This window comes from Ornithodoros turicata, unplaced genomic scaffold (assembly GCF_037126465.1).
Source record: "Ornithodoros turicata isolate Travis unplaced genomic scaffold, ASM3712646v1 ctg00000864.1, whole genome shotgun sequence".
NCBI classification, from domain to species: Eukaryota; Metazoa; Arthropoda; class Arachnida; order Ixodida; family Argasidae; genus Ornithodoros; species Ornithodoros turicata.
This window is the reverse complement of record NW_026999408.1, coordinates 941,286-961,242: the sequence shown is the minus strand read 5'-3', so window position 1 is coordinate 961,242 and position 19,957 is coordinate 941,286. Positions and strand designations below refer to the sequence as shown.

General features: G+C 47.4%; 2 protein-coding genes across 2 annotated transcripts; both read right to left on the bottom strand.

Annotated features, from left to right (window-relative positions):
* Nucleotides 1–7,546: 7,546 nt before the first annotated feature.
* LOC135375450 (uncharacterized) lies at nucleotides 7,547–13,495 on the bottom strand. Its single transcript, XM_064608144.1, has 2 exons — nucleotides 13,383–13,495; nucleotides 7,547–9,526 (listed from the first exon to the last, which is right to left on the bottom strand). The coding sequence occupies exons 1-2, from the start codon at nucleotides 13,386–13,388 to the stop codon at nucleotides 7,547–7,549; spliced, it is 1,986 nt and encodes a 661-aa protein (XP_064464214.1). The 5' UTR covers nucleotides 13,389–13,495.
* A 3,866-nt stretch (nucleotides 13,496–17,361) lies between these two features.
* On the bottom strand, nucleotides 17,362–18,927 carry LOC135375449 (neprilysin-1-like). The gene has a single exon (XM_064608143.1). It carries the CDS (start codon nucleotides 18,925–18,927, stop codon nucleotides 17,362–17,364), a length of 1,566 nt encoding a protein of 521 aa, XP_064464213.1.
* Between the last annotated feature and the right edge of the window lie 1,030 nt (nucleotides 18,928–19,957).

Genomic DNA, 19,957 nt, shown 5'->3' with positions numbered 1-19,957 from the left:
CAAAGACGCGCGAAAGGCAGGACATGTTCCTTGCCCCCTACGAAGCTAGGACAGTTTATCGCCGGACCGGCGTGCAGCACAAGACGCGCCGATAACAAGGCGGTTGACATTCCACCATACGTTGATAAGCGGGAAACAAAAATGATTCCGCCTCTTTTTTCCCGCCGTGTTCTTTTTTTTTTTCGACCTTCTATCTTTCATGTGGGCTGGAGCAATTCCTCCTCTACATGAATCTTTGCGTATGATTTCGTGCGCCGTTGAATACCCGAAACTTGAAGCCTCAATTTCGGGACTTTTTTTTTTGTCAGTTCCCTTTGCAATATCGAGCGGATTTCTTGGTGGATCTGAGTAAGTTCGCTACGGGCTCTCTAATTATGTAAAAAAAAAAAAACGTTAGGTTGACTTGGGAAATTTTGGAGTTCAATTAAAGAAATTCAATTTATTTTAATTAAAATCATATGAAAATATTTTTGCAAGATGGCAAATTCAGTTGCCACACAAGTGCCGTTTACCCCGTATTTTTCCGCCGCCCCGTCGTCCGAATGACACGTTTTTTGAAACACCCTGTATATGTTCTATGTTGCGGAGCCTTAATGAAGTGTTAGGGGTGTGTGCGTGTGGGGCCGAGGAGTCGAAGGGACACCTTGGAAAATCTCCGTCCCGGAGGAGTGACGTGTTCCCGTCCGTTGGTACACTATAAAAATAAGAACTTGACCACACTTCAAGGTGGAGGCAAACCACTGCACAGAATACCTTTGTCACTTTGTCACAATTTGTGGAAAGGGCGGGGCGTGCGTTCGTTTTTTTAATGTTATTCGAGATGGTGATTGGTTAAGAGCGTGCTATTTTGTGAAGTTCTGTTTTTAGAAAGTATAAGAAAGCTTCACATATATTTTATATAGTTTCATATATTTACATGAGGACACGACGTCTCTCGAAAGGTCTACCACATCTACGTTCTCCCCAATTCGGAAAAATTCAATTTCTCTCGAATCAAATTAATCAATGTGCTCCGAGTCCAAAGTCATGACAAAATCTCCTCCGAGATTATGCAGCGTTGAGTCCATAACGTTCAGACAACCAGATTTTTCAATACGATTTTTTAAAACGTTAGGTGAAACAGCCCGTATATTTAAGCCCTAGCGCTTTACGGTAAAACCCAATAAAATCACCGATTGCACAGATATGGGTAACAGCCGAAAAACTCCGGAAACGTAACATCCACGGGAGAGCGCTACGCACAGTCGCTCGGCATCTGGTGTTCCTCTGAAATGCGTCATGCGCCCTTTTTTTAGGCTCATTTTCAACCCGAAAATCGGCTTTTCCAGGTAATATCGCACGATTTTAACGTGTGTTGCAGTTACTGAAGTGAAACCGCGATTTTGAAAAAGCATAGAACCCGAAAAGACTATATATGCAGGGTGTTTGATAAAAAAAATCGTATTGAAAGACTTGTCTGAACATTGTGAGAACAACGCTATTTAGCTCGGGGGAGATTTATCTGTTACGCGCGTTTGTCAAATGTAATTCACGAGAACTTGAATTTTGATCTCTGAAATTTGCCAAGACCACCTCTTTTTTTTTTTTTTTTTTTTACAGACAAAGCTTATGCAAGATTTACCCCTTTGTATTATAAACATTCACTAGTATACAATGACAATGGCCGGAAAAAAGATTCCGCAAACTGTCGTTTCGATGCGTGGATGCCGGTTGCATTGCCGGCTGTATAGTTCGTGAGGTAACGTGCGTGTTCTTCGCTACTTTTCGTTAGACGGTCCTACTGCAAATACAAGCCGGCAATACAGCCAAGGCAGGGTAGTTCCGTAGCGGGACTTATGGCTTTTTTAAACAAACGGAAGTAGACATCAAGTAACGGATGGTTTTACTAGAAAGATGAGAAAATAACTGATGAAATAAAACAAAAAGCAACGTCGTATAACGTACCAAACATACATTTTATCGCTCGTTTCTTCGAGGCAATCCGCCAATCTTGGTTGAGGACCCCTCTGACCTAACCCGAGGCACAGTCTCGACGCACGCACCGCGTACTGCGAGCCCCCCCCCCCCCCACCCCCCATATCTGTAGAACCTAACTTGACCTAACCTCACTAAAGTGAGGTGATTTAGCCCCCTACCTTTCGCAAGATAAGAAGTTTCGAATTCGTTAGGCTTTGCACTCCCGTGTTTCTCCAGCGCCAGAAGTGCATCAGATGGGGTTGTTCAGATGCATATAAAAAAAACACACATTCTTGTAATTCTTTTTTTATATTCGCTATATGGTCATGTCTCACTTTAGTGCATTATTTCGCTTCTCAACACTCCGGCTAATTAGAAAAAGCCATAAGCCCGTCTACGGAACTACACCACACATAAGCTTCCAAAGTTCCAAAACCAACGGCGCAGTCTAACGGTAGCATTCCTGATCTCAAATGAGGAGGCAGAGTACTTACCGCCATAATAGCTTGATGCAGGGTAGCCTGGATGGCTTCAAAGTGGACCAAATGGAAGAACAGCAAGGTGATACCGAGTGAGTCAATTCTGGCTTCGTACTGAACGGCTGAGCACGCGCGGTGGTGCACTGACCGCGCTGACCTCGATACTAGAAACACGCGCTTGTAGCTTTCTTCTAATTACCGCCCGATTTCATTGACTATCATCCCGTCTAAAATGCTAGAACACATAGTTTTCTCATGTATTTTTACTCACCTTAACTGTAATAATTTCTTTCCTAGTAATCAACACGGCTTTCTGCAAGGTCTACTTCTTCTTCTTCTTCTCCCCAGGAAGATGGCCGCGATCCGCAAGGGAGATTGGCCAGGTCTACTCTTGTGATATCCAATGGACCATTTCCTCTTCTTCTTCTTCTACCAATGAGATAATGGCCGTGAGCCACTAAGGGAGATTGGCCAGGACAAAAGGGCGTGAGATGTTTGTTTATGTCTGTGCAGTAATGATGGGGACTATGGCCAAGTCGGATCCAAGTAACTTACGACATATATGACATGTGATGACTAATGCAGGAACTGGATATGCACGTATGTAGGAATATGCGTATGGCGACTATACAGGGCCAAAAGGATGGCTGTATGAATGTGTGTGTACGTGAAAGTGTATGAGAGTAAGGAAGTGCCTAGAAGCGGTTGGAGAGCACGATGTAGGATGCAAGACCCGCTACCACAGCCCTATGACAGAGCGCAGTGTCTGATGCTCCGAGAGACAACAGTGACGTGTACGCGTCGTTCTTCTTCCTTCTTCATCGTCCCACGGAGAATGGCCATTAGCCCCAAGGGAGATCGGCCAGGGCTATGAGGATGTCTAACTGTACTACGACTTGACGGTGACAATTTGGGTGGAGAATGTGAAGGTTGGTGGAGAATGTAATGGTTGAAGTGGTGGAGGTGCTGAAGTTCGCTTGTTTTGGCTCCATGGCACAAGGGCAAGCATCGTGCATGTTGTGGTTATTTGCATAATTGACATGTAGAGGCATTGTAGTATTCATTAGTAGTAGACATTGTAGTAGGGTCATTGTGTAGTAGTCAGTGTAGATGCGTGGCTGTGTGTTTGACCGTAACTTTCCATTCCACGTAAGTAAGAACCCGCGGAGTTGGATACTCTACACTGAAAGTGTGGCACGAAGTTATACTTGGGGTAAACCAAAGCAATCAGATGCCATTGTAACCTTCGGCCACCCTTTTCAGACTTATGTTGCTTTGACTCGCCTCGTGCGAGGGAGCCACCGGAATTTCTCAGACCTAATGAGCTCCTTCGGCGTGCACGTGGTAACACTCAATGGGTGATTGTGGATGCAAAGGTGGGATGATGCAAAGGTGGGCTAGAAGCGGCGCGAGCGAGAAAGGAAATATGCAAGCCCAACCGCTACCGACCTATCCCAGCTGGAAGTGCTGGAGGCTCCAAACGAAAGGAGGGCTGCTAGGGACACGGGAACCCCCAACAGACGGAGTGGAAGACTTATATAGGCCTCTCGAAGCCTAGCGTAAAAGCTGCATTGCATGAGGAAGTGCTCTACCATCTCGTCCTGGCCACAGTGGGGACACGCCGGGGATGAAGAGCGGCCGGCTCGGTGAAGATAGAAGTTGAGGGGGAGGGCGAGGCAGCGAGCGCGCGTCAGCGAGACCTCTGACTGCCGAGAAAGACAGGAATTCGGCTTCCACGGGTAGCACGGATGGGCGTACTTAGGGCGCAAAATGGGGCCAGAGGATAGCCGTGCAAAATGTTTGTATCTGACGACACACACATGTGCAAGGGTAGGCAGCAGGCCAATAACCGCCCCAGAGAGAGACATTTTTGCGAGGGAGTCAGCGGGCTCGTTTACAGCAAGCCCACGGTGACCAGGAACCCACGTTATGATGATATCGCGTATGTGCGAGTGAGCGAGCGTAAGCAGAGTGGAGAGCAAGTTCTGGGAAGGGGTCGCCAAAGCGGAAACGACTGAGAGTGAGTCTGAAAGCAAGAGCACCCTTTCCCACGTGGGCGGGACCCTTTTGAGAGCTAGAATCATTGCGAGGAACTCGCTATGAAATGGAGGGGTGAAATCTGGGAGCCGGACCGGGAACTGGAAGTCAAGCTGAGGGAAGAAAAGGCCGACCCCAGAGCGCTCCTCTGAGACAGAGGCGTCAGTTGCGACTACAAGATGTAGCGGAAATTGATGAAGATGGTTCGTTAGCACTGTCTGCAGAGTACGCAAAGGAGCATGACGAACACTCGTGGGGAAGATGTCAATGACACTCACAGAGGGAGGGTCCAGCGGGGCCCCAAGTGGGAGGACATCCAAGAGCGAAACCTTTAATGGCAGAAGGAGTTGCTGGGCGAAAACGAATTGCGGAGTATTTCTATGGTGCCACTGCCGAGTTAACCACAGCCAGCATCCATGAGAGCCGCAATATTTGACAGCGCAAGGTGGTTCTGGCGCTGAGACAGGAAGATGCTCACAGTAAGTAGCCGGAACCAAGCCTTGAGAGAAGGCAACCGGGCTTCAAGGAGAAGTGCATCATTAGCCGAATACCGGGGAAGGCCCAAGCAGAGGCGGAGGGCCCGCCGCTCCAAAATGTACAGTTTGGTTAGTCGCCAGTCAGGCAGGGAGGAAAAAAGGACTGCACCAAACTCCAAAATGGGTCGCACGTAAGAACGGTACACGTAGAGCAGGGCATCCCTACGCATGCCGACACGGGGGCTAGAGCACCGGTGGAGGACGCCGATTGCTTTCGTTGCCTTTAGACACAAGTGATCTATGTGGTGACGCCAGCTCAGCGAGTCGTCGTACCACATCCCCAAGTACTTGAGCTGCTTAACTTGACGGACCGATTGCAGGCCAACTTGCAAGTCGATGGTGACTGGAGTGTTCAGCTGGAACACGAGCATGGCCGACTTGTCCACATTCAGGGAAAGGTGCATAAAGCTCATCCAGGCTGCCAGGGTGTCCAGGTAGGCTTGAAGCTTAGCGTACAACTCCGACAATGACGGCACCGAAGCAAAGAAACCAATGTCATCCGCATACGTAAAAGTTGTAATGCTCGGGTCGCATGGGAGGGAGCTCATCAAAACATTGAATAATATGGGAGAGAGCACCGATCCTTGGGGGACACCCCTACTCTGGGGGTAAGATGAAGAAACTACGGAACCAGCAGAGCAGAAGAACGAGCGATCACAGAGGAAGGCCATGACCCAAGCAATCAGGTACGGGGGAGTGTTAGCGTTCAGTAACTCCTGGAGGAGCACCAAATGCTCTACGCTGTCATAGGCGTTCCTGGCGACGAGAGATGACATGATGAGAAGACGACGAAGCGATGATGACAAATTAACACAACGTGGGCGTAGCTGACATTATTTTAAGGATATAGCAGGATAACATTTGTTTCGAATGGTACAGCCTGCTCCTGTGGAAGCACTCAACACGTGATACACCCCGAAAGAGTACACGAAAACTGTTTGAGGATTGAAAGAAGTTCTGTGTTCCAGCCTCAGAGCATCAATTGCCGTCATCTTGTTAAAGCATATTCGTAACACTCATGTTTTCATGCCAACTATCACGGCGACGCTTGTAGAGTTCGACGCAACACATTACAGGCATGTTGAACATCTACAGCTACTACATGTTGAACGTGCCGCCGGGTAGGACTGCGGATAATTTGGACCACCTGGGGTTCTTTTGACGTGCGCCGGAAATCTCCGACAACGCTGATACGCTGCGACAACGCTGATACGCCCTCAATGAGAATGCGCTTGGTGCGTATGGGTGCGTATCTCATCTTACCTTGCATAATGTCCTGCTTGAGTCATTATAGAATCGTGCTGCTCGTTTCATCCCTAACATTTACTGTTATCCCTCTAGTATCTCTTTAATAAAACTACCTCTTGGTCTACCTGACCTGGCGCTACGCCGAAAGTACATCAGGTTGTATCTATTCCATAAGGTCTTTCACTGCAGTCACTTGATACCTAATTTTTTTATCCCCTACCATTCTGCGGTGGGGGGCTTCTCTAGGGGGTGTCTTTACATGCTTTTGACGAAACATTGCGCAATCTCGCAAAATTTCAGGGATCTCTCGCAGTTCTTTTTTGCAGGGGTGTGAGAAGGCGTACGGGAAGCTGCATAAATTACTAATTTGAGGACAGCGCAAAAGGCGCATTGTAAATGAACGAAATTGGACCTTGATGTTCCGATGTCACAAATTAGAGGCTTCTGTTTACATCGGAATCATTCTACGCCGAATGATCCAGGCGACCTGCTCGATCACCCCTCAGTTCTTTGAAAAAAACATACTCCGGTCTACCAATCTGCGGAAGTTTAACTAAAAAATATCCACACGCTCTGCAATTACATCCTCTGAAAATTATGCGTTTGGGCAAAGAAATCGCCTTTCGCACATTGCTCGGGCAAAGATGTGTCATCCTGTGCCACGAAACCCTGTCCATGTGGATAAGTCCGTCCTCTCGGCGTCTTCCTTCGTAATATGGTTTTCGGCTTTTGTGTAAATTTCGACCTCTCGAGGCTGAAGTGCGGTTCAATATTTTTCACCAACTCTTTGGTACATGTTTATCGGTAGGACGGCTTAGCCATGGTATGGTCCAATGACCACAGAAACCTATCGAAAGTTAATACCACAGTATATGTATGACGGGAATTGCCTCAGGACGACAGCCGCTGATATATTTAACATAGACTGCTCTTCTGGGCCCAGAAGAACAGCAGTCTGCTATATCAGGCAGATTTGAAAAGGTATCGCGTTCTGCACTTCGACGCTAGCGGCGTTATGTACGCGAACCAATACCAATCCAGACATTTCTCCCCTGACGTCACCCCAGTTTAAGAAAGCACAACGAAACCGTTAGGAGCTATCTCCTCGAGCATATATTTAACTTGGCAATATTTCCTAGCATGCCATATAAACTAGCTTTGGTCACGTGGCGATCTCATACAGGAATAAAGGTGACATCTACAGAGGACGTAGGTCGTAGAGCTTCAACTCAGGATCATTAAACGAGACATCATAACAAGAAAAAGTTCGAGTGAACTGAGGTCGATGTTTCAAGGGCTCGTTGCATCGCAATGCTGGGTAAGTGTTAGCAGGCTGGCCACACAGAATATAACACGTAGCCACAAAAAGATTGCGTCGGACGACAAATGTGGCAGATGACGAAGTCGAACATCCTCAGCATTTTCCGTTGCTTTCCTGTATGCTTCCCAGGCTATCTCTAGCGCAGCTGCCGCATCACGCACTTGTTTGTTCGTGTGCTCGTCAAGAGATTGATTTCTGACTGAGCCTTTGCTCCTGTTGGAAGACCCGGTCATAGCGATGGCCGCCGAAGCGATGGCTGATCCTAAGGCAGCGTGCTTGACTGCACTCATGACGTTATTGTCGTACAGTGGAAGCATCATCGCGTAAGGTGGTAACAAGTACATGTCATCAGCTTTATTGTAAAGATTGTAGGCCTCACTCGTGGCGAGTAATCCAAAAATGAAATGTGTGCTGACCAGCTCCCAAAGGGTCATGTTTCCGCGCGTGAGGAAATCGTTAACAACTCTGCGCCAGTTCTGGAAGATGAAAGGACCCATGTCACTGATGTTGAAGAATGTGGCGCTCAGAAAATTGGAATCCTCAAAGCGGTCTTGGTACTTCGTCATCAAGTGCAACTGTTCTCGCAATGAAGAGTTGACATAACCTGCACCCATGCTGTCTTCTGCAGCCCCGGTCCTAATAAAAGCGACTTTGCCAATGTCATCGATTATCTTACGCACTTCTCTTATAGAGGCGCTTGGAGCGTACACCTCCGAAAACTTCACATAGATCGACCACCCCATGTAGGTTTCAGTGAGGTCGAGGCAGAGGTTGCGGTTTTGTATATCTCCACGTTTTCCTGCGTCGGACGGGTCAAAGTCGCCCACATAGGCGCCCAGGACTTCCCTATTGATGAAGGGAGCGCACTGTTGCACCATGATCCAACCTACTTCGTAGTGAATGTACTTCTCTTCCATCTTGTTCAAAAGTCCGCTAAACGCCCGTAGGTAATCGCAGTCATCCTGGCTGATAAATACCGGGGCATCTGTAGGGAGGACAAGCTCCTCTATCACGAGCCTTAACCAACGCTCGTAAGAAATTTCATTTGTCAGGTTCGCCAGCTCATGCAAGTTCTTCGGTGGGTTCGTGCTAGTGTCCTTGCTATAGTTTGTGAGATCATCGAGTATTGCAACTTCGATTTGCGAAAATTCGGAGTATGGAAGCATAAATTGCATTGTTGCATTTTGAAATGTCTCGTAGTACCATTGGTATCTTCCTGAGTTTTCAATTACGGCTGCCCTCTTCTTGTAGTTGGAAGCTTCTGCTCCACCTCCATGAATGACCAATACGTTTTTACTGTTCTCAATGTTCAAAAGGTTCGTTATCCTAAGGATCCTGAAAAACCTGGCCAATGACAAGAGCACGTCCGCCTTCTCAGAGATGCTGGGCCAGTCTAGGTTGCTTTCAGAGAGAATATTTCTGAAGCCGTGCGTATCTCCACGATTCTTCTGTGCAGCCATTCTGCACGCTTGAAAGAATGCTGCCGCCTTTTCATGTGAGTCCTGCCCATATCGAGGAACATTTTCCTGGAGATTGTCGTTCAGCAACGCCAGAAAGTAGTCCAAGTGGCTTCGGTAGACAGACTTCAACTGAGCCTTGTTCCAACCGTCACAGACGAAGGCGTAGAAGTTGTCGCACGGATTGAGATGGTGGTTTATGGTCCTACTGAGCATTACTTCGAACGCGCTACAAGCTTGCGAATCGCAGAGCAAGTAGACCTTCCGGTCGCTGACGTGCTTGATGACAAAATAGGTTACAACACCGAGCAACAGAAGTACCGGGATGAAAAAGATGATTATGCGTTTGAACTTCTGTACCGGGGAGCGTTCGGAGCTTGAAGATGCTGGGGGTGTCAGCACGTACAGGGCGCTGATAACGAATTTCGTGAGACGCTTGGGTTTGCGAGGTAGTCTCAGATGTGACACTGGACGACTGGTTGTCGGCGAGTCCTGTTGTAAAGAAATACATGAGCTGAAAAACGAGACTAGAGCGAAAAATTAAAAGAAAAGGTATATGAAGAGAATTAGCAGAGGCGAGCTACAAACAGAGGACCACTAACAAATCGGCCGTAACGACCAAGAAGAAATTATTTCCAAATCTAAGGCTCCTGTTCGTGTAAGACAACGCACGTCGCCAGCGAGCCTGAAAACCTGTATCGTGCCGCTGCAGGACTCAAAGGGGCTGAAAAACCATTTCTATAACCACGTGTTTATTGCACTGCTCGTAGTACCGTGCTCCAAATATTCAATTAGCAAAGGTTTACTTGTCTCCAAGTGTACGCGTTTTCAGGAAGCACGACGCCAAACGGTGGCGCTGGTGACGCAACATTTGGGACTTGTAAGCAAGGTGTTGTAAGACTTATTGGGACTTGGGACTCGGTGTAAATGGACTTCACTCTCCTCACACTGGGTTTTCAGTGGTGAGCCTCTCACCCTGACGGGAGGATATCACGTTCCATGTGAACTTCTGGCGCCACCCACTCAAACGTTGCCCAGTTGAGCACTGCTGAACAGGCCCAAGAAGGCCGAAACGGCTGTCAGGTGCTGGTGTGGCGAAGTTTGGGACTTGTAAGCACTTGTAAATACAAGATCCTACAAGATCCTTCAAATTAAGGAGGCAATGAAGGAGTCATCCCATTTTTCTAAAATCCTGAAACCCGCACGTATGAGTTGACATATCCATCCCCGAAGTTTCATGTACAAATGAGCCGATACCGCGGCAATCGGGAGAGCAGGGAGGACAGCGCTCATTTCGTCGTCAGAGGGTCACGTGCTTTGGAAGGATGGACATAGTTGGCGTAGGTGCTGGTGAAAGGTGTAACGGGTGAAATACGTAAAACCTGGCCTGACCTAACTTTGCCGATGGTTGCGCAGTCCACGTGAACACAATCTCCAACTGGTGAAATACCTAAGAACCTGGCCTAACCTAACCTTAGTGATGGTTGCACAGTCTACGTGAACAGTCTCTAACAAGTGAAATATGTGGAAACCACGACCATCTCTATAATACACGACCATAACACTCGCCCGTTCGCTTATGGGACTTCCGTCCGCGCCTCGAGGAGCGGAAGTGCCGTATTTACGCGCGGAGCGCCCGACAGGGGCGCCACTTGCGGTACCCAGAAGAGCGCCTGTTGTAGCTCTGCTGTGTGGAATATGAGTCATCCTTGTCTCGCGCGCTATGTGCCGTACATCGTACACATAAACTTGGCAGCAGCACCTTGTGTGTTGGGCCAGTTGTCATGCGTTTATGATTGTCAGACGCAAGCGCGTTCAGACTTTACGTTTCACGTGAGAGGCGTTCCGTGTTAACATACAGGGCAGTTACAGAGAATGGGTGAAGGCGACCGTAAGAAGAAACTGTTCCTGGCAAAGAGATGACTGACACCAGTTACGACGTCCAACACAATTTGTTGTATAAGCAAGCACTTCAGTTTTAAATCAGCAGTTGCTTGTTTTGTTTTCCTACTTATTGGTCCCTTTTTATTTTACTTTTACACTTTTTTTCTCTCTTTTGCGGTTTGCCATTACAATGCTCTGCTAACCTTTATTATGCTGTTCGGATAGAAGCCACTCTGAGAATTTTTCTTGATGGTGGATTTTCTGCGACGCTACCTTGTGGTGCCTTTTTTGTGTTCGTTTTGCACTCCTGGGAGATGCAAGGCTGTGTAAACTTCGTGATCACTAGACGTAGGAACCGTATAGCCACGGTGCCACATCTGAGAATTTTGCGCTTTGCGCCGATGCTAAATTCTTCCGCCTTGAAATGCCGAGAACACGCAGAGTTCGAGCTAGCATGCAGGCGAAAAACGATTTTAGATGGAGAGTTTTTCGCTGTTGTTGCAGACAATGGTCGCGACTGATAACTTTGTTGTACGAAGCATCTTCATCAAATTTAATGCAAGCCTTTGCTCATCGGCACCAGTGAAGATGCTGTTCTCCTTTGCGAATGTGATAGTACTGCCGAACACAAGAATCCTAAGTGATGCAGTCAAAAACTTCTAATATTAAAATTACCGTCATAATCTAACAAATAAATGCTATTTTTCCTTGCTGACTTGTTATGATCATCGTTATTTCTGTAATTCCAGATGACATCTTCATCACAGTATTTATGGTACTAGTTACGGCATTTAAATACTGTATATTTTATATTTAAATACTCCTATCGAAAAGTATTTAAACACCCCTTTCAACAAAGTATTTTGTATTTATATTTAAATACTCGAAAATGTATTTATGCCCACTCCTGGTCGGAGGCCACGGTTCATTATTCGTTTTTTCAGAGTGAGAGATGCGTAAAAGGTACTCAGCTATATTAGATAAAACTATTTATGGTACACACCGCCGTCCATAAAGTGCACCCTATATGAAATGAAACAATCGCGATTCGCAATGAAGTTACTTGTGTCAAGACGCCGCGATATATTTCGAGCCACTTCTCCCGTAAGACAGCATTTGAGCGGAACTCGTGGAATGAAATACTTGTGTTCGACACTGCTTTCTTCGGGTTGCAAAGCGGGACGGTGCAGTACAGCATCACGTGTGCACCGTGCACAAACCATCACAAACCATGCACTAGGGACAAACACTGTCCACCGCGTGAAAAATAACAAAAAGCAAACGCGAATGACGGCAGCAACGGTATCCGCATAGCATGCGTCGTCTACCGAGGTCCCGTATTCAGCGCCACAAACGCGCAGCGGCCGCTTGGCGAAACTACATCAGTGGCGCTGGGGCTAGGTGCGAGTGTTATGGTCGTGTATTATAGAGATGGTCGTGGTAGAAACATAGACGAAACCTCACACTACAGCCACGGACGCTCTACATGAACATAGTCTGCAATAGCACACACCGGCCCTTTTTTCCTTTCAATTTTCAAGTATTCCCCACTGTCTCGGCATTATACCGTATATTTTGTGAAATAAAACATTTTCAACATATTTTCAGATCCAGCTTTGCCGATACCAAAATTTTCTCAACAGTACAAAACAAAACAAAGCTTTCCTCTCCTTTCAAATCCTACGAAATCCTAAAATATACTGCGAGATTACTTAGCAGACGGCTTCTGTTTCACTTATTTTGCTCTCTAGATGGCCCTCACTGTCACAACACTTTTCCGCCTTTCTAAGATGGCGGCCTTCACCTCTGTTAGGCTTCGCAAGGTCGTCGCTGTGGATGAACGGCTTCAAATGATATTTTACAAACACACATAAAAACGTTCTACCGTACAGTTTTCCATAATTCTTGTGTTTTTGTTCACTTCGAAGTATCATTTAACATTCAAACGCGCTTGGTATTTTTTAAATTCCATAAGCCCGTCTACGGAACTACTCCCAAACTAAAACAGTGTCCCCAGGGTGAGCATAATGCGGACGACACTTTTCAGTCCCCCGCTTCGCACGGTAGACGTGTTTTCGCACACAATCTTGGAAGTTCGGCGCGCCACCTGTAGTTCATTGGAGTCGAGAATCTCCTCGTCGTGGCTTACAAGTAAGCATCAGCAAAACAGTGGAAATATTGGGAATATTTCTCTGCCGCTGATGTGCTCCGTTGTCCGTTGTTGGAGCTTCGAGCTTGTTAATTTCAGATATGTTAATCTTAGCAACTTTTAGGCGTTATGGAGTTGGATAAACCTTTTACACGACAGTTGAGAAAACGGGTGCGGGCCGTAGCAGCCGGGCCTGAAAATCAGGCTCGTGCAGTGCTCTACTTCCTATAGGCTATACTTCCCAGGCTATCTCGAGACCGCTATCTGTAGAGTTGGAAAAATGGAAGCTCTTCGTAGTAGCGACGAAATACTTACAGCCATAGGGCCTGTTTGATGGTCCAACGTAGCCCTTCGAACTGGTTAGTAGCGCCTGGAAAGGAAGAGAAACTGAATGAAGTCAAGTGAGCCAGAGAAGACAGTTCAACTGGTTCAACATCCGTGAGCGCGTGGTGGGTATCCTCTGACACTTCTTCCTCTAAACTACTCTCGCTCTCACGAAAGAAATTCATTTTATAGTCACTTCACTTACTTTATGTACTTTCTGTTCGGGTCTAACATTTAATAATCGTAATTTAGATGGCACGATTTTAAAATTACGCTCGATGTCTTCACCTCACATGTTCTACAAAAAAGGTTTGCAGTTGACTTCCTCGTAGCCTTTTAGCTCATGTATCCTAACTCATGGGCTACGACTGTCAAGCAAGCATGGGGCTTCACTTTATTAACGGTCCCGCTGTGGCAGTGGTGATGGCGTATTATATATGCCTCACGTGAAGCCAATTCTGGTGGCCAACAGCGCCTCCCTGTGGCCGGTGCCGTCGTTACATGTGTGACTTCGCTTGCTTTGTTTCGCGCATCACATGGCCCTACAGTTGCGTTCATTCATTGGACTCGAGCAACTCGAGAGTAGAGTCGACTCTTAGTGGGCAGAAATGTCACCGCGCGGCTCTCGTGATGTCATCCCCGTGACAGTGACTCCAGTTCTAAAATTCAAAGGTCCAGAGGTGTTCCAGAGTCGGCTCACAGCGACTCTCTTCTCGATGCAGCTTGCTGGAGTCGATGACGTACGACGATCTTCATATATCATGACCCCGAATCGCGCGACTTGAATAAACGCAGACAGCCATTCCGAATAAAAGAACACAACCATGCCCCGATACCTGAACGTTCCAAAACAAGAATACTGGACTCCGCCTGCAAGAGGCCAACTGCGGCGTAGTGTACTGCAGTAGCAAGGATTGCCCTTGCTCGTCGTCATGAGTGAGTCTGGGTACTGCAGTTTATGTGTACTGCGATAGCTTCTTCGTGCCGCAATTCTTTTCTTGTGATTCTAATTCTTACTTATAGTATAGTCACGTCGAAAAGGGGAAAAAATAAAACACTGTCAAGGAGCCCGCGAAGAGGGAATCACATACGTAAAATGAAAAACGGTTAGGAGCAACTAATATTTATTCGAACAAGAACTTTCGTGCAAGGGACTGCACTTCTTCAGGTTACACAACTAAGTACGACACGAGTATATATACCAAGTGAACAGATACAATAAAACAGGTTTCCAGAACTAAGTAAACACAAAACAACCAGACAGTAATACAATGCATCAAGTGAGCAACCGTCACATAAGAATCAGGAAAGAGAAGGTGTACGGGTAAATGAGACATTCGGAGAATTGGGGTTCAAAAGATTTTGTGGTGAAAAAATGGGGGCACAGGTGGATGTCTAGCCGTGTACGAGGGGAACACAGCTTTTGTTGAACTGCGTGGGAAGGTACGGGTGACCTTATGGGCTGAAGGGAAAATGGAGCTAAGAATGCTAAGAACAGAAGGTGAATGGAGTAGCTTAGCTGGATGATGGGTTGAACAACTGCAGAGGACCGCCATGAACGTTTAGTCCCCGCAGTTCCGATATGCCATCCTGCCTCTTCTTGGCAAAGAACTCAAGACTGTTGCAACACACGGTTTGATCTTCATGTTATGCGGAATTTCTAAGCGATGGAAGCAGGTTGTCGCATACCATTACAGTGATCATTTTCTCACTATTCGTTACCTTCATGTTGACAGAGATGAAATCCTCCTTCGTGAAGCTTCTTTCTCTTCCTCCCTGCACCTGAATTTTATTTATTTATTCTATTTATTTAGACGTGCTGCAACCTCAACTCGAGGCTACTGGACGACTGAATAGAAAAACTGGCACGAAGACATCTTGCGTACAATGCCATCCCTGTTATCCACTCGGTGGTGCAAAGAGAGACACAGTAGAGAGAGAAAAGCAGACTAACATGCGTACTCTATAATGTTGAGTATGTGCACTTCTAAAAAAGGAAGCATCAGCAAACGTAAGATACCCACCCAAAAGAAATTTTTATTTGACGATCACTATGGACGTCCGTCTCAGCCGGAAAGCCTGACACCTAACACATAATGGTGCTGAACGCGGGGAAAAAATGTGTCATACCTAGATAAGGCAAAATGATTTTTTTTACTCTGAACCGCCTCCAGTTGTTAGTGGTATCTGTACCGCGATAAGGATCCCATACTTCACACGCACACCCTTGAACAGGAACGTTCGCCCGGTGCCTCTTGATCTCAATTGGATGGGCCGCCAGCACCTCGTATCGAAGTCTGGTAGGAAGGCAAGGCGGGCGGGGTTCTTGGGACTGGCATGACGATGAAGATGGGGCCACTCAGTCGCCAGCGGCGTACCGCGACCGGTACGGCAGCTCGGGAAGGTGCCGCTGGTGAATGCCCGAGGAGTGCCATCGCGAAGCGTGTAGCGACGTGACGCAGTGTGCGCGACCATGGCAAAACGAGCAGAAAGATGGGTGAACCACGGTGTTGAGCGGCCAGGCATTGAGATGGAATACGTTGAGTGAGCCGCGATGAATTGATGTCGTCGCCTAGCGGTCCCTCGGGAGAACGAAGCACCGGACCTTCAGAGATGGCTTCGAATGCGGTCCTACAGAAATTTGGGATGGTACTGGGCCGGATTACGCCGAACATGGTGTTCATTGTTCGGGTCACCATGAGTCCTGACCGGCGATGATGGAACGTCCCAGCGGGCAGATGGTCGTGGCCTCACGGTAGGACGGTGCCGGTAGAACTGGCTGGCAGGCACAGTGCGCGCGCCAGCAGAGGGACGTCTTCATCATCGTTTCACGGGTCGCCGCAATGGGAACACAAGCGCTGCGCAATCTGTCGCGAGCCATCGGAAACTGCGTTTCTCCCTCTCCGAAACTGACTCACGCGCCGCCCTTTGCTACCGCAGGGAGCTTCACCTCCTGTCTTTCTTATAGCGAATTCGGGTGGTCATTTCGTAACAAAACGGCCGAGCGCTCGGAAATTGCTAGGTCGGCGACCGAGCTGGATCACGTGACCGTTGCCACCCGAACATGGTTGCTAGGAATCTAGCGATTTTAGGTACTTGGATCACGCTAGGGGCGTCGCGGTCGCAAGTCTTCGAGTTCTGTCGTCTGCTAAACCACGTGATTTCAACATGCGGGCCAATGAGGGCACTCGCCACCGTTGCAGTGCGGATGTGACGACACCGGATACAGTTGAGCAATCTGCTGCTCGATCGTTTTGAGACCGGGCAAAAAAAGTGCTAGCTAGCAAATTCCGAGCGCTCGGAAAGCGCCACGCGAACATGCGAGATTTGCTTCATTTTGACCAAGCGAACATGACTGCTCGAGATCTGGCAAAAAAAGTTGCTCCGAAATGACCACCCGAATTCGCCATTACTCTGTGAATTGGCCCTTGTGACAGTGCTAACAGTGCTGCGACAGTATGTAACGCTCCTGCAAGGATCATAGGGTCAGGTTTGTCGACTATCGTCACTCCAACATGCACGAATAGCCTCACCCCATTGCTGGTGGTTATGCGGGTAGTACAGCACGCAAAGGAAAACTGATAACACAACACGAGCTCCATTTTATTGCACACAGGTGCGCTCTGGAAAGAACCTCGTAGCACGATAGAGCTATGACTAGCCTAGTCTTCGCTACAAATCGCTGTGGAAGCTGATGCGCATGGTGATTACTAGTGGATGAAAGGACTATACTATAAACAGTCACGCACGCTGTACAGCCTGCTAAGGAATGAGGACTTGTAATGTGTGATATTCACTGTGAAGTTCAATGTGAAGTTCAGACCAAGAAGGAAAAGAAAACAATATTTATATGTGTTATTGATACCACTTCAAAAAAAACGTATTTGAGAGCTACATGACACTACAATCAGATTATTTCAGACTATGGTATCAATATAGATTAGCAAGTAAGAGAGGTGGCATAGGCTCATCAGGTTGTAAACAGCTTGCACTTCTCATCAGGATTCATAGCTGTCTTCCGTCGGCAGCCGAAAGTTTCAGAGAATTCCTTGAGGTGTTTTAAGGGCTCGTTGCAGCGTAATTCGGGGTGAGCTTCTTCAGGCTGGCCACACAGAATATAACATGTGGTCACAAAAAAAAGCTCATCAGATGTTAAGTCAGGCAAACTACGGAGTCGAACATCGTCAGCAGGACCCGTAGAGTTCCGGTACGCCTCCCAGACTACGCGTACTGAAGCTGATGGATAAAGCACGTGCTCGCTGAAGTTGCCGTCAGCAGAGGTGTTCATGATACAGTCTCTGCTTTCGTTAAGCGACCAATAGTAATGGGACATTTCCAAAGCAGCCGAGCCGATCAAGGACCCTAAAGCACCATACTTGACAGCTTTGACGACGTGAAGGTCGTAAAGTGGCATCATCATAGCGTAAGGCGGCAGCAGAAATATGCCTTCGAAATTGTTGTAAAGATTGTATATTAGATGTCGTTCGAGTAACCTGGGCATGAAATGCGTGCTGATCAATTTCCAAAATGCGTGGAGGCCCCGAATAACTTCCTCCCAGTTCTGGAAGATGTAATGACCCATATCGGCGATCTTGGAAAAGGTGCCGCTGAAGTTGAAGTTTTCAAATCTGTCTTGGTACATCGTGAGTAAACGAAGTTTCTTCCGGAAGGCGGAATCCGTGTAAGGTGAACCTGGTGTCAACTTTCCGTCTGTCTTAAGAAAAGCAACGCGGCCAATGTCGTCGATAATGTCACGTACGTCCCTTATCGACTCCGCTGGTACGTTCCGCTTCAAAAAATTGGCGTAGACAGGCCATCCCAGCATGTGTTCTGTAGTCACGAAGCAGTAGTCGCGGTTTGTTATATCCGCTAAGCCTCCCGGCTGGAATGGCTCGAAGTCGCCGACGTATGCACGAAGGACTTCTCGATCGATGAAAGTGGCGCACTGTTGTATCATGATCCAACCTACTTCGTAGTGCAGGTACTTTTCATCGATAATTTTCAAAAGCCCGCTGAACGCGCGGATGTAATCGCTGTCCCCGTCGCTGATGTTCACTGGGGCATTTGCGGAAAGGCCAAGTTCTCGTGTCGCAAGTTTTAACCAGCGCTCGTAAGGAATCTCGGCCGTTAAGTTTGCCAGGTCGCTCAGGTTCTTCGGAAGGCTTTTGACGGCTGCCTTGGTGTAATTTGTTAGATTGCCAAGTATCGAATCTTCAACTTCCACGAATTCAGAATATGGAAGGAATTTTTGTTGTGACATGTAGATACCTTTGGTCGCATTTTGAAATGTCTCGTAGTAAGTCTTGTAGTCATACGTTCCCGGGTTTTTAATTAATGTTGCTCTACGTTGGTATTTACTAGCTAACATAGCGCCTCCGGATATGACCAAGCTGCCTTCGTTCTCGTCGATGTTCAGAAGGTTCTTGATCCTGAGAGACTTGTAAAATCGAACTAGTGATCTGAGGACGTCCGGTTTCTCAGAAATAACGGGCCAATGCACGTCGCTTGCGTGAAGTATTTGCCTTAAACCAAACATGTCTCCACGTTCGTCATCTGCAGCTCTCCTGCACGCCTGGAAGAAGGCTGCCGCCTTCTGGTCGGGACTCTGGTCGTAGCGAGGAACATTTTCCTGAAGGCCTTCAGCTAGCAACTCCAAAAAGTTATCCACATGGTTCTGGTAAACAGACTTGGACTGCCCTTTGTTCCAACCGTCGCAGACATAGGCATAGAAGTTGTTGCACGGGTCCGTTTCTTGGCTGATGGTCTTACGGAGCATGTTTTCGAGTGCGCTGCAAGCTTGCGAATCGCAGAGTGAGTAGTGGACGCTTTTCCGTACGGTACCGCCACCAATGATGAAATAGATGGCAACCCCGAGCAACAGAAGGAAGATGATAGAAATGCCGACGCCAATGATTTTCTTTCGTGAAAACGATGGAGGGTGATCTGTTGGATGAGCTGGTGGTGTTAATGATTGCAGAGCCCTGAGAGCAAATTGGACGATTTTCATTGGCTGCTGCTTTGAATTTGGACTCGTTGGAGTCACTGCCTGTTATGTTGAAAGAGAGAAGACAGTAAGAAATATCAATAAACCTTCCGTTTCTATCACTGAGCTTTACAGTTTGATCATTGCAATGAACGCCACTATGGGCACACTTGTAAAGGCTCTGAATGAACAACACTGATTGTGCCCGGTTAGTAGCAGGGATCATTAATGTGGTGGAAGCAGGGATTTGCCCAGTATTTTCACCCCAGAGCCGTGTTGGAATTCCGTAGGAAGGGATGTCATCTGTTTACTGCCCTACGTATTCATAACATTTATGAAGTGTTAGGGGCGTGTGCTTGTGTGTCGAGGGGCCGGGACATCTTGGAAAATATCCGTGTGGGAGGGGTGACATGTTCACGTCCGTCAGTACACTACAAAAACCACATAGCACGGTGCAGGCCAACCACTGCCCTTCTGTTTTTAACCAATCAGGGGACAGAACGATGTCATTCGAGATCGTGATTGGTTAAGAGCGTGCTATGTTGCCGTCATCTGGTGTTCTTCTGAAATGGATCACGCGCTC